Source organism: Bombyx mandarina, chromosome 06 (genome assembly GCF_030267445.1).
Source record: "Bombyx mandarina strain Sakado chromosome 06, ASM3026744v2".
Lineage (NCBI taxonomy): Eukaryota > Metazoa > Arthropoda > Insecta > Lepidoptera > Bombycidae > Bombyx > Bombyx mandarina.
Window position 1 is genome coordinate 13129415 of NC_143213.1, and position 14038 is coordinate 13143452.

The following is a 14038-nucleotide window of genomic DNA, read 5'->3' on the forward strand; positions in this document are numbered from 1 at the left end:
GGTTTGACAGGTGAGCTCATAGGGAGGACATACTGATGCCTAATACTAGACCTAACCAAAGCATTGCTTCGCTGAATTTACCACTGGATCGGCATCGCGGCCTACATCTAGAAACTTAGTGGCCAATGGTACTTTAGCTTTGGTACGGTGATGAAATCAAATTAGCCACAATACTCTTTGCTTTCGCTTCCTGCTACTTACTGTAAGTGGAAGCGTTATTTAAATCTGTTTAGTTTTAGAAGATCTCCCGGTCCGAGCGGTAGAGATACGAGATTGCACTTGTTAAAAACATATAGAGATTCCGAACTAGCTCTATTTCAGAATGCCTTAGATCAGATTATATCTAAAGTTTTATTTCCAATTACGTCCCTGTTCGCGTTCGGTAGCCGCAAATGAGGCTCGCCTTCTAAGGAATGTTTTCTTATTTACTAACTTTCTTCAGCAAATTACGTACAACATACCTTTTACTATGTACATTTGTAATGAGAGAAGCTAGAGTAAATTTGTAAATAGGAATGTCTTGTAAAATTTGTTATAATTAACCGAGTACTGGTACAAAAATAATTAGACATAGTTCAAACACTGAAAAACGATTACGTACAAAATAAAAAATATGTTTTTTGTTCCTGAATAATACTATAGCGAAAATAAACATGTGTTAAGTGGTTACTGGAGCCCATAGACATCCACAAGAGATATAAATTCTAAGGTCTCAAGTTTAGTTACAACGGCTGCCCCACCCTTCAAACCGAAACGCATTACTGCTTCACGGCAAAAACAGGCAGGGTGGCGGTACCCACCCGCGCGGACTCACAAGAGGTCCTACCACCAGTAAAGCTAAAATGGAGACCACGTACTGGCAAGCGCAGTGTGGGCCGTCCACCTACCAGATGAACTGACGATCAGGTGACAATCGCTGGGACTTGTTGGATGCAGGCGGAAACAGACCGGCCGCACTGGAGATCAGTTGGAGAGGCCTATGTTCAACAGTGGACAGGCTGAGATAATGATAATCAAGAGTTTGTGGTGGGTAGCCATCATACAATGCAAGATATTTGACAAATGCCTGAATCTCGCTTACGACATTTTCAAAATGAGCTTGCGTATATACAAGTTCCGAACAACAACATTCGGACCGTCGGTCTACCGAGCAATATCACCCGCTCAGTGGAAGATCTTTCCTTTCGTCGTTTAAGCCTTCCACAAGTTCAATGTTTTTAATTGAACTTCAATTAAGTTTACTCGATTTAAATAGCTGAATATATTTATTGTTGTGATATATATATATTTTGGAACGAAGTTCCTGAAAAGAATGTGATAGTAAAACCGTAAGAAAAAATCCGTGGAAAAAAGTGCGTGGAATAAAACCGTTAAATGAGACGTACGCAGGCGCGACAGTCGCACACACAAGCGAGTAGTGTATAATCAAACTATATTTACCTTTCTCTTTCTCCCTCTTTCTTTTTGTTCTCTCATCCATTCTCTTTCTATTTTACGTAATTTATTATTTCCTAAAATACTGAATTTCCTAAATACTTTCCTATACTTAAATAAAAACTAATCAGCAAAATTTAAGAGAAAAATCAAGAAAACCTACATAAAATTGAGCACGATTTTTTTTTTGCAAATTGTGTCGATTCTACATTAGCCGAAGGAACTTCGTTCCTACCTGGTGTCCCACGACACCACATCTTTTTTTTTTTTTTTACGTAACTTGAAATGGCTCTCCTGTAAAATTGCAAAAATGTCGTTTAAACCAAATAGGATTTCATCCCTCGATCTGTTCTTTAATAATAACAAATGATTTTGTTGGTACATATACATAATAACTAGTCAGGTCATAAGTATTGTCACACAGTAAAATCTTTTCTTTTAGAATGCTGGCCACAAAAAAGTTTATTGAATTCGAATTTCAAATTGCTCATGAAAATAAAAAATGTATACTTTTAGAATTTTACTCATTTTTGAATATGGAGTGGACGCTTAAAGAAGACCGTGTTGCAGTTATTGCGTTGCATCGTTGCGGTTACGCGCCAATTAAAATTTTTAACATACTGAAAAATTTGAATGTAACCAAAAGATTCGTTTATCGTACTATCAAACGATACAATGAAGACTCTAGTGTAGATGACAGGTCAAGAAGTGGTCGCACTCGGTCTGTTAGGACTCCAGCAGTGATAAAAGCTGTGAAGGCGCGAATTCAAACAAATCCCAAACGTAAGCAGAAACTGTTGGCCCTTCAGATGGGGTTAAGCAGAACCACGGTGAAAAGGGTGTTAAATGAAGACTTAGGGCTTCGGGCATATCGAAGAAAAACAGGACATCGTTTGAATGCTCGTCTAATGGACCTGAGACTGAAGAGATGCCGCGCTATGTTGAAGCGGTACGCGGGAAAAAAATATCGGGAAATTCTTTTTTCGGATGAAGAAATTTTTACCGTAGAAGAGAGCTACAACAAACAAAATGATAAGGTGTACGCACACAGTAGTGAAGAAGCGAGCAACCGTATTCCGCGTGTCCAACGAGGTCATTTTCCATCCTCGCTCATGGTATGGTTGGGAGTTTTTTATTGGGGCTTAACAGAGGTACATTTTTGTGGGAAAGGTGTAAAAACGAATGCAGTTGTGTATCAAAATACAGTCCTGACGAACCTTGTGGAACCTGTTTCTCACACCATGTTCAATAACAGGCACTGGGTGTTCCAACAAGACTCGGCGCCAGCTCATAGAGCGAAGAGCACACAAGACTGGCTGGCGGTGTGTGAAATCGACTTCATCCGGCACGAAGACTGGCCCTCCTCCAGTCCAGATTTGAATCCGTTAGATTACAAGATATGGCAACACTTGGAGGAAAAGGCGTGCTCAAAGCCTCATCCCAATTTGGAGTCACTCAAGACATCCTTGATTAAGGCAGCCGCCGATATTGACATGGACCTCGTTCGTGCTGCGATAGACGACTGGCCGCGCAGATTGAAGGCCTGTATTCAAAATCACGGAGGTCATTTTGAATAAAATTTAGTGTCATAAGAATCTATGTTTTGTTAAGTTCATTTTGGTATATGAATGGTTACATAATGAATAAACTTGTTTCAATTATTTTACATTAAACATGTGACAGAATTTATGACCTGACTAGGTATAATTGGTATCTCCGTTACGAGCGATTCCGTATTAAATTCTTAACGGTTAATATTCGCTCTGACCATAATATTATCATCTCGAAAATTTACAGAGCCCATAACTACATTTCTTTTTAAATATAAAATTATGTGTTTGTCTTCAATCGTTTTTCATTTAAGGTACAATCGTTGATGTTCCGCAAGAACATAGCTTGTCCTCTACCATCGGTGCCGGCTTCGCTACTGCTGCAATTGTTTCCATTTGGAGTACTGCTTGACCGAAGAATGAAAATCTTAATGGCCGGCGAAAAAGTAACTCGTCAATCTGTTTTTAAAGCTATTTAGCGTTGAAATAACCCGCAAAATCTTGGAAAACGACTTTTACGAGTGAATTCAATATTTAAACGTGCAACAGTAGTTATTTTATCGTCCTTAAGTATCTAATTTATGTTCAGTGTGCTTAGTGCGAGTTTTTTAACGTGCTCGATAGCATAAAAGTTAGCTCATATTTGTATGGAATGGGATCTTTTGCGTACGTTTGCCGCTAGGAGCGCTGTTCCAACTGCACACAAAATGGCTTAGCTTTTACGCTATCGAGAACCTTAAGAAACTCGCACTAAGCACACAGATGCATGCATGTATGTGACTAGGAGATGTATGGAAATGGTAGTGCAAGGTAGAGAGGGAAGAGATCGACCGAAGAAGACATGGATGGAGTGTGTGAATGACGATATGGACGAGAGGAGTGAGTGTTGAGCTGACGACGAAAAATTAGCTGTGTCGATCCCACCTAGTGGGATAAGGTGAAGCAAAAGAAAAAGATGCCGGTGACATTTCGTACATAAAAGTACGTAAGGCAAGTTAAGCTTTTTTAAAATTCCTAATAATAATATTTTTTAGGTTTTTCTTCCTCGACTTGTGTCGGCTTTGATAAATATCCCGTCCCGTTTCCCAAAGGAAAAAAGATATCTATACCCCAAAATTTTAATGATATTTTATGTGAAAAAAAAAGAATAGAAAATGACTAAATGATGTAGAGAACCCCAGCGTGTGTTACTGTGCGTGAGTAGTGCCTCTTCTTCTTCCTCGTCGTCCTCCTCGTCGTCCTCCTCGTCGTCCTCCTCGTCCTCCTCGTCGTCCTCCTCGCTGCGTTATTGGCTGTTGTGTTGCCGTTGTATGAGTGGTGTCTGTTGGATTTTGTGTATTTGATGAATGTTGTGTGTCGAGTGGCTGTTGTATGTCTGACGGTTGTGGCGTGTTTTGTGTGTAGTGTTCTTGTGTTATGTACGAATACTGTGTCTCCAAGCACCTTACTAAGTATAACTGATGTGTGAATAGCTACCTGTTTCTGTAATGTTGCTGTTCAATTTATTTAGGTATCTTGTAATACTTTTAGCTACTACCCCGGTAGCGCCAACGACTATTAGGATGACAGACGTTTGTGTATTCCACAAACGACTGACTTCAGTTTTCAAAAGATGGTATTTGCTCAGTTTTTCAATTTCTTTAGCACCTATGTTGTAATCGGATGGTACAGTAATATCAATTAGAAAATTCCTTATAATAATATTTTCAACAGGCACATTATATATTTTTATAATGTATGGCATTTCATTAACTTTGTTCTTATGTTAAAATTAAGTATTGATGTAATTTTAAAATTTAATCATTTACTTTAGTTGGTAGCGGCTTGGGGCGGACCGTATAATCGTATTGAAAAATCGTCAATCGTCGAAGTTCTACGCCTGAGGAAACCAAAAGTTTCGTTTACTTGGGACAAGGCGAGTATCAATTTATCGTTTAAATTAACATTTGGAAACTCATTTAGATGGACACGACCGGCGCAATACAGTGCAGGTAAACTTTCCGGAAACACAGGAAGTCGGCATCGGAACGTTACTTCGATAAGGCTATGCGTCATGCAGTAATGCGTTTCGGTTTGAAGGATGGGGCAGCCGTCGTAACTATACTGAGACCTTAGAACTTATATCTCAAGGTGGGTGGCGCATTTACGTTGTAGATGCCTATGGGCTCCAGTAACCACTTAACACCAGGTGGGCTGTGAGCTCGTCCACCCATCTAAGCAATTAAAAAAATCGCCTTATCGTTGCCGCCGCTGGCTACTCCCCGAAACCTGATCACGCAGGATTCAGTCACCGTCGACGCCCTAGACACGTTCTTACGGATCCATCAGATCCAATAACCTTTGCAATCGATGCCTTCAGCTCTAACACTAGGAGCAGGCTTAGGGACCCCGGTAACCATACTCGTCGAATTTGATAAAGAGTTTGACGTGTAACCTAACCAACTCGCCGCATTCATGCATCAAATCGCTGAGTTTCTCGCCGAATCTTCTCACCTGGTCGCGATTCCGATCCGGCAGATTCAATCGCGAAGCAGCTGTCCTTGAGTTGTTAGGTTTTCTTTGAAGGCGCTCGGGCAGCAAATCCCACTCCTCCTGGCTCAGCCTTTGCTCGCCCACCTGCCCTGGTCGAGCTGGAGAGGCCTCCGGGCCATCAGTAATAACTCAAAAAAAACCTAAACACAGTGTAATATTTATCAAATTTGGTTGTTTTCGATATAAAACCAAATAAATCGATGATTTTGTTTTTTGTTTGGTTCGTTTCCCTCTTGAAATTGTCTCGAGCTGCTGGTTTACACAAAGGGAAAAAGGCTCACGTGCAAATGCGTGGATTTTTAAGCGCTCCTGTATTGTAAGCGATGTTTCTGCTATAACGACAACGAATTTTGGTTAACAAAAAATATTTTTTGTATTCATTGATAGTATTACTATTACTGTTAAACATCTTTTTTAATAATTTGAAAATGCATTGGTGAGTGGAAGCTTCTTCTGATTTGCCTCTAACGTTCCCGAAATCTATGTGCTTATATTTTTCGTAAATTTGTCTTATTTTTCACATTTTTTTGTTTTTATTAAATAATTTTAAATATTAATTTGTTCAATAGGTGGTCTGTATGCAGACAATGATCTTTGAACTGGAGTTGGTGCGTTGGCGTGCGAAGTCCACGAGTGAGGCGAGACGAGGGTCTCAGGGTGCCCGTTCCATATTATTAAGGGGACCCATTTATTTACTCGAAGAAATTGACGCCCTCATCTTCTTATGCAGCCCCATGTATGGTTCAGATATGTTTATTTTAACAATCTATCTGGAGCGATGATATGTCTGATCGCTAATGAATTTAACCATTAAAACATTATAAAATATTGCGTTTATCATATTACTAGCCGTACTCGCCCGCTTGGCTCAGGGCATTTAAAATTAACATTATTATTATTAGGGAGTCCAATACTCATATAAATATTACTACATGGATACCAAGTTTCAAGTCAATCGGATGCATGATTCAGAAGTTATAAAGAAACATCCGTAACAACTACTGTAGATTTATGTATTAGTATAGATTTACATAAAATGAAATATTCATAATTAGCTTATTTTTTTAAAAAGTTAAAATAGTAATATAATAGTCAGTATATAATTTATTTAAATATTACTTTTTCAATCGGTACTTAGCGGTTAATTACTTTTCTTAGATTATTCTTTAGTCCACCTGATGATTATTTGGAAGATATCGGTTTTAGTCAACGCCAATTCTTTTAATTGTATATGATTTAAAGTTTACTTTAAAATAAAAGTTATTAAAACGAATTTACATTTCAATCCAGTAGATCGATATTATGGCTGAGAAAACTTTGAGAGCCATTTTTTTTTATTTCTTTCAACTTATGTGCAATGTACAATTACTTATTATTCTTAATAATTTTCCAGCTTCAACGATCTAGAGGAAATCCGGCAAGCAGGTCTATACGTCGCCGATATGAACGGACATGGACTCTCTAAGGAGATGCTCCTAAACGGTTGGCAGCATCTCTCCAGACTAGAGCTACTGTTCGAGAAAGCGGAGACCCGATGTTCGTCTTTGGAGAAATCCTGTAGACTACTGGACCAGTGGAAGAAGAGAGGCGATCAGTTGTTATACTCCATGATACCGAAGGGAATAGCTGATCATTTGAGAGCAGGACGAGATCCGATGGCTGCTTGTCAAGTTAGTGATTAAGGCCAAATCTATAGAAGCATATTGACACTAAATCTATTGGAAACATATCGCACATACGGTGCTATAAAGTCACTTATGCAATTTGTGTTAACACTGAAATGAATATGAGAAAATATATTTTTTACTTATTAATTATAGTGAGACGAGAAAGATGTTTGCTTTTACTGATGTAGTTTGTAGTTTAAATATTATCATTTTATTTCTATAGCCTAACAGAACTATTACTGGTTACTGGTAGTAGGACCTCTTGTGAGTCCGCACGTGTAGGTACCACCACCCCGACTATTTCGGACAGCAGTAATGCGTTTCGGTTTGAAGGGTGGAGCAGCCGTTGTAACTATACTGAGACCCTAGAACTTATATCTTAAGTTGGGTAGCGCATTTACGTTGTAGATGTCTATGGGCTCCAGTAATCACTTAACATCAGGTGGGCTGTGAGCTCGTCCTCTCATCTAAGCAATAAAAAAAAATATATATATGAATTATATAATAAGATGTTGAATTTTCCAACGTTTCTCCTTAAAAATTACATAATTTGCATAAGTGACGTTATCGCACCGTATATATGTGATATTTATACCGATTTCGGTATTAATACCGAAAATCAAATAAATCAAGAATTCGATATTCGAGAATTCAATATTCTCATAGCACGTAGGAATATTTGGTTGATCATGAAGATAGAATGTAATTTATCACGCTTACCAATTATTCCAGAACTCGAATCAGATCTAATTAATAGCGTATAATAATTAATTAATAGCAGCGTTCAAGAAATCTGTTAAAGAACACTATTTATCCTTACCATATTAAATAAAAGTGTATATATCTTTGTATAATGTATTATAATATAAAGTAAGTATATGTGTGTGTATTTGTATGTATATATATTGTTTTATATCTTAATTTAATATCTATATATTATTATATGTAATGTTTACTGTATGCCACTAGGTTGGTGTTCCTAATTCTTCTTTCCTTCTGCGGGCCTACTGGAAGAGATTTCAACATGAAATTAGTAGTGCCCTTGTACTCTGTATCCTTATTATCGTGTTTCTTCTAACAGTGGTGTGTACAAAATATATTAAATAAAATAAATAATATTTCAGGCGTTCGAATCTGTGACAATAATATTCTGCGGAGTCCAGGTAGCAGAGGCGGGGACTCGTGCCGACGTCATGCAGACCGTCGCTTATATTAACGATGTGTATTCGAGGATCGACCGGCTCCTGGATACTCATCGAGTTTATAAGGTAGCCAACACCTCTTTTACTGGTGGTAGGACCTCTTGTGCGTCCGCGCGGGTGGGTACCACCACCCTGCCTATTTCTGCCGTGAAGCAGTAATGCGTTTCGGTTTGAAGGGTGGGGCAGCCGTCGTTACTATACTTGAGACCTTAGAACTTGTATCTCAAGGCGGGTGGCGCATTTACGTTGTAGATGTCTATGGGCTCCAGTAACCATTTAAAATCAGGTGGGCTGTGAGCTCGTCCACCCAACTAAGCAAAAAAAAAAAAAAAAAAGAACAAGCCAACAACAACGAAACGAATGCCTTAATGTTAAGTGTGCTTAGTGCGAGTTCTTTAACGTTCTCGATTGCGTAATAGTACACTGTGCGCCAAAGGAGAAAAGTGAAGGGATGAGATGTTCTCCTTTTTTCCCGCGGTGCATATACTATTTTTCTCCTACCAGGCCGAAAGTTCGACATTGTAAAAAACTTAGCACCCGTGGAGTACCGAGCCGGGGTACAGGGGCGAAGCTCTAGCGAGGATTGGGGGGCGGGGCCCTCTCACTCATAAAAAAAACAATTTAACTGTTTTTTAATTTTTAAATAAACTACTACTAATTGAATAAGAACTGTCTGATGAACTCATCTTTGTTTAATACTTCACTATTAAATTTTATTGCCTTTTATTTATTTCACTTTTACACTAAACACAATATTGCAAATTACCCGAGCACAACAATTGCGGAGAATTTTAGGTGCGTGAGAGCATACGTAGACACTAACGCGCATGCGCACTTGTCAGTACCCAGGGAGGAAAAGTTACACTTTCTTCCCTGTACAGCGGGACGAAAACCGAACTTTCGGCGTCGGTAGGAGAAAAAAGTTAGCTCATAATAATAACTCTTTATTTATTTAACACCTTAATATGTACAGAGTAAAGTAATAAAACAAAAGTCGGTATATAAATCGGCGGCCTTATCGCTCATATTTGCATGGAATGGCATCGTTTGCCTACGTTTGCCGCTAGGGGCGCTGTTCCAACTGCATACACAATTGGCTTAACTTTTACACTTTCGAGAATGTTAAAAAACTCGCACTAAGCACACAGACCTGCTTTTGTACATCACATTATTACTGGTGGTAGGACGTCTTGCGAGTCCGTACGGGTAGGTACCACCACCCTGCTTATTTCTAACGTGATGCATTGATGCGTTTCGGTTTGTAGGGTGAGGCAGTCGTTATACTGTGAAAACTGAGATCTTAGAACTATGTATATATATCTCAAGGTAGGCATTCGTAGAATATTGTTAGGTATATTCTTCGAACATGTACGGTTGGCTGTTGGAAAGCATACAACATTTCATTGTGGTAAGCATTCGATTAAAATAGCATAGCATAGATAATAAAAAATAGCATATTATTTAAAATAGTATAGACTATAAAAATAAAGCTTTTAGAGCTATGTATTTAAGTAATAAATTAATAATTTATTTAAGCATTAATGCATTTCGGTTCGAAGGGTGGAGCAGCCGTTGTAACTATACTTGAGACCCTTAGAACTTATATCTCAAGGTGGGCTCCTATGGGCTCCAGTAACCACTTAACATCAGGTGGGCTCTGAGCTCGTCCACCCAACCAAGCAATAAAAAAAAGAATCTATTATGCTTTTTTTGGCAGGTGGAGACAGTAGGAACAGTGTACATGCTGGTGTCCGGGGCGCCCGAGCGGCGCCGGGCTCATGCCGCTTCTGCCGCCAGTGCCGCACTCGCAGTCTGCCGCGCCCTGCCCGCACTCACTATAGGTAACTCGCATCTTGTACTGTCATAGGTACTGCACCACTGCTGCTTTATAAAGCTCAGGAAGGAATTAATTAGTTTGACAGTAATCAGTAACACTGAATTTCTCGTCACATCTTCCCGCGATTTCAATCCAGTATATTCAGCTAAGCACTGCTCATGCTAGGATTGTGTTAGAAAATTCTCTCAAGTTGAGCCCGTGAGCTCGCCTACCCGTCCGGGGCGTAGCTAGACTAGCCCTAGCTACCAACGATTAGGCAGGGAAAAATAAATTCGTATATTGTGGTGACTTGACCAACAATATGCTTAAAGTGACATGTCCTTCTTCAAACGAGGCTTGTAGAGTATTAAGCGGTAGGTAGCAGCTTGGCTTTGCCTCTGGCATTGCTGAAGTCCATGGGCGACGGTAACCACTCACCATCAGGTGGGCCGTATGCTTGTCTGCCTACAAATGCAATAAAAAAAAGGAACTTTATTTACTAGATTAATGTCAGTATTTCGTTAACATTACATACCTACTAGTTGATGCCCGTGTTGGCTTCGAATTTAAATTATACAAGTCAAGAAGAAGAAGGAAACCACGATACCACACACCGCAAAAGAAGTTTATTTTTTTTTTCTTTATTTCTCTTTTTTTTTATTGCTTAGATGGGTGAACGAGCTCACAGCTCACCTGGTGTTAAGTGGTTACTAGAGCCCATAGACATCTACAACGTAAATGCGCCACCCACCTTGAGATACAAGTTCTAAGGTCTCAAGTATAGTTACAACGGCTGCCCCACCCTTCAAACCGAAACGTATTAACGCTTCACGGCAGAAATAGGCGGGGCGGTGGTACCTACCCGTGCGGACTCACAAGAGGTCCTATCACCAGTAAAAGTGCTGGAGTCATGGTCCAGGCGGCTGGCCGATCCTTCGGCTGGTCGTAGGACCGTCGAGGCGATTCGCCCGATTCTTGTGCATTGGGTGAATCGTGACAGAGGACGCCTCACTTTCCGGCTCACGCAGGTGCTCACTGGGCATGGTTGCTTCGGTGAGTTCCTGCACCGGATCGGAGCCGAGCCGACGGCAGGGTGTTACCATTGTGGTTGCGACTTGGACACGGCGGAGCACACGCTCGTTGCCTGCCCCGCATGGGAGGGGTGGCGCCGTGTCCTCGTCGCAAAAATAGGAAACGACTTGTCGTTGCCGAGTGTTGTGGCATCGATGCTCGGCGACGACGAGTCGTGGAAGGCGATGCTCGACTTCTGCGAGTGCACCATCTCGCAGAAGGAGGCGGCGGGGCGCGTGAGAGACGCACAAGCCCGCCGCCGTCGAGCGGGGGCCAGGGAGGCGGATCTCGCCCAAGCCCTGGCCCTCTAAGTGTTTCGGGTCCCCCTCATATGTCGGTCTGGGGCCCGGCGAAGGGGGCCTAAGAAGACGACGTGCAAGCTGCTCTGCACGCGTTTTACGTAAGAGCATCCGGGTGATGGAAGGCCGGCTATCCTCGACCCACGCTGGTTCTAACCCAGCGGGGTATTTCGTAGGATAACCCATTCAAACCGGCGCCATCTAGGCGGGCTTCGGACAGCCTGCCGACCGAGATCGACCGACGATCGCTGGCCTGGCGTCCCGAGGAGGAGGGTGATGAGAGAGATGTGCTCCGCACTAAACGCTTCACTTTCCTCCCTTTGCCTCTTCATGAGTTCTGTCTCATGCGAGGTTTGGACGTTGGTTGTTGAGCGACAGGAGGTTTTAGTCGGTTCGACTCCGACATGCCCCACCCCCATCCCCAGTGGAGGGTGGGAGTCCAGCGATTTCCTCCTGACAAAAAAAAAAAACCAGTAAAAGTACAATTTCAAATTTCACGTGCCCCAAGTTTCACGCGCACAATTTTTATTTATTTACTCAATTTATTTTACCACAGGAATACATTCCGGTCCGTGCGTCGCGGGAGTTTTGGGGTTGAGGCTTCCTCGCTACTGTCTTGTGGGAGACACCGTCAACACAGCGAGTCGAATGCAAACTTCTTCTGAGGCACGTATTTAATACATGTTATATACATTTCTTATCAGTTTATATCTTGTTCTTGCTCTTATACTACTTCTTATCTTATTGTTACGCGCTGGGGTTCGGGATAAATAAAAATTCTACCGAATTACAAGTTAACACTATATTAGCACTTAGAACAGTTAAAACACTCAACAAACACTTTAAAACTCTAAATTCGCTTCAGATGATCCGTTCGCTGTTTCGCTTCGAGTAGTTCCGATTACTGACTGACTGCGTGCCATCTCTGTAACGCTTTTATAGCCGATACCACATCCCTAGCATTATCGAGAACATTCCACACATCTCTAGTATTGTGTTTCCGCTATCTGAGAATAGATGGCGTTGTACTTCACGAGCGTTCTAGGTGCTACTAGGTCCTTCGATATTCGTTCGACTATTCGGCGATAGATGGCGTTACTCTTACCGGCGTAACATTCTTGAAGATTCTTACACTTATTGCACATTACGTGTGGTCAACATGTCATGTTATCTGGCATTTGGCAGGATTTGGCAGGAGTTTCACGAACGGCCCTCTGCCTAACATCAAGCCTCCTCGAGTTATCTTACTAGTATATATTTCGCACGAAAACACACTTTATTAATAAAATATGAAAAAATATGAAGCTCTTACTGGTGGTAGGATGTCCTGTGAGCCTGTACGGATTCGTAATCACTCTACCTATTTCAGCCCAGATGCAGTAATAGATCTCGGTTTTAAAGGTGGAAAAACTACAATTGTGTTCAATCTTAAGTCTCAAAGTGAATAGAGGCATGTTGTGATGTCAATGAGCTTTAGAAATATTAAACAAACTTTTTCATTATTGAATTTTCATCAATTTCATGATTGCAATTGACAACGCACGAATGGTTTACTGCGAATCAACTCATAGACACAGCCCACTGAGTTTCTCGTCGGATCTTCTCAGTGGGTCGCGGATCCGATCCGGTGGTAGATTCTGCGAAGCGCTGTTCTTAATAGGGCTGGTGTTAGGATATTCTTTCAGGTTGATCCCGTGAGCTCACCTATCGTCTATTTTAGCTGGTATAGCCCCTTAGGCTATCAGTGAATGAGTAGAGACGTCAAAAAAAAACAATTTGGTGCTACCTACCTATGAAGGCTCACCATGCACCTAATCACGTGTTTATGTATTTTTAATTTAAACAATTGTTGTAGCCGGGGCGGATCCAGGTCTCCGCTTCCACAGCGGCACAACTGCCCGCTGGAAGGTTCAGGCTTCGTCCTCGAGGTGTTATCAAAGTTAAGGTATTGTGATCCTATGATGACCTATTTCTATAAATACACGTATAATTCTTCTGTCCGTGTGTGTTTTTTTTATAGCTTAGATCGGTGGACGAGCCTACCTGGTGTTAAGTGGTTACTGGAGCCCATAGACAACTACAACGTAAATACGCCACCCACTTTGAGATATAAGTTCTAAGGTCTCAGTATAGTTACAACGGCTGTTCCACCCTTCAAACCGAAACGCATGATGTATGTTAGTGAGCTCCTCCTAAATGACTTATTTTTTTTGTATGTGTTCTAATTGATTCGAGAATGATTTACATTGAAAATTCGTTTCACTACAAAAATATATATATATATATTTATGATAAAGGTTTGAATCTTTCGGATTTAATACGTTTGTACAGTGTGCTTAGTGCGAGTTTTTAACTTCTCGATCGCGTAAAAGTTAACTCGAATTCGTATGGATTTGGAACAGCTTCCCTTCGTTTGCCGCTAGGGGCGCTGTTACAATAATATTTTATACCATAATAATAATTAATA

General features: G+C 40.9%; 1 protein-coding gene across 2 annotated transcripts in view; it reads left to right on the forward strand.

The window, feature by feature from the left end:
- The window catches only part of LOC114253093 (soluble guanylate cyclase 89Db), a 38843-nt gene that overhangs the window by 23857 nt on the left and 948 nt on the right, over nucleotides 1–14038 (forward strand). For both annotated transcript variants that reach the window (XM_089728149.1, XM_028187855.2), the window contains 8 exons: nucleotides 3299–3430; nucleotides 4798–4899; nucleotides 6086–6252; nucleotides 6910–7186; nucleotides 8308–8451; nucleotides 10103–10226; nucleotides 12128–12237; nucleotides 13427–13516. In XM_089728149.1, coding sequence (XP_089584275.1) covers nucleotides 3299–3430; nucleotides 4798–4899; nucleotides 6086–6252; nucleotides 6910–7186; nucleotides 8308–8451; nucleotides 10103–10226; nucleotides 12128–12237; nucleotides 13427–13516 — 1146 coding nt within the window. The remainder of the gene's footprint in view (nucleotides 1–3298; nucleotides 3431–4797; nucleotides 4900–6085; nucleotides 6253–6909; nucleotides 7187–8307; nucleotides 8452–10102; nucleotides 10227–12127; nucleotides 12238–13426; nucleotides 13517–14038) is intronic.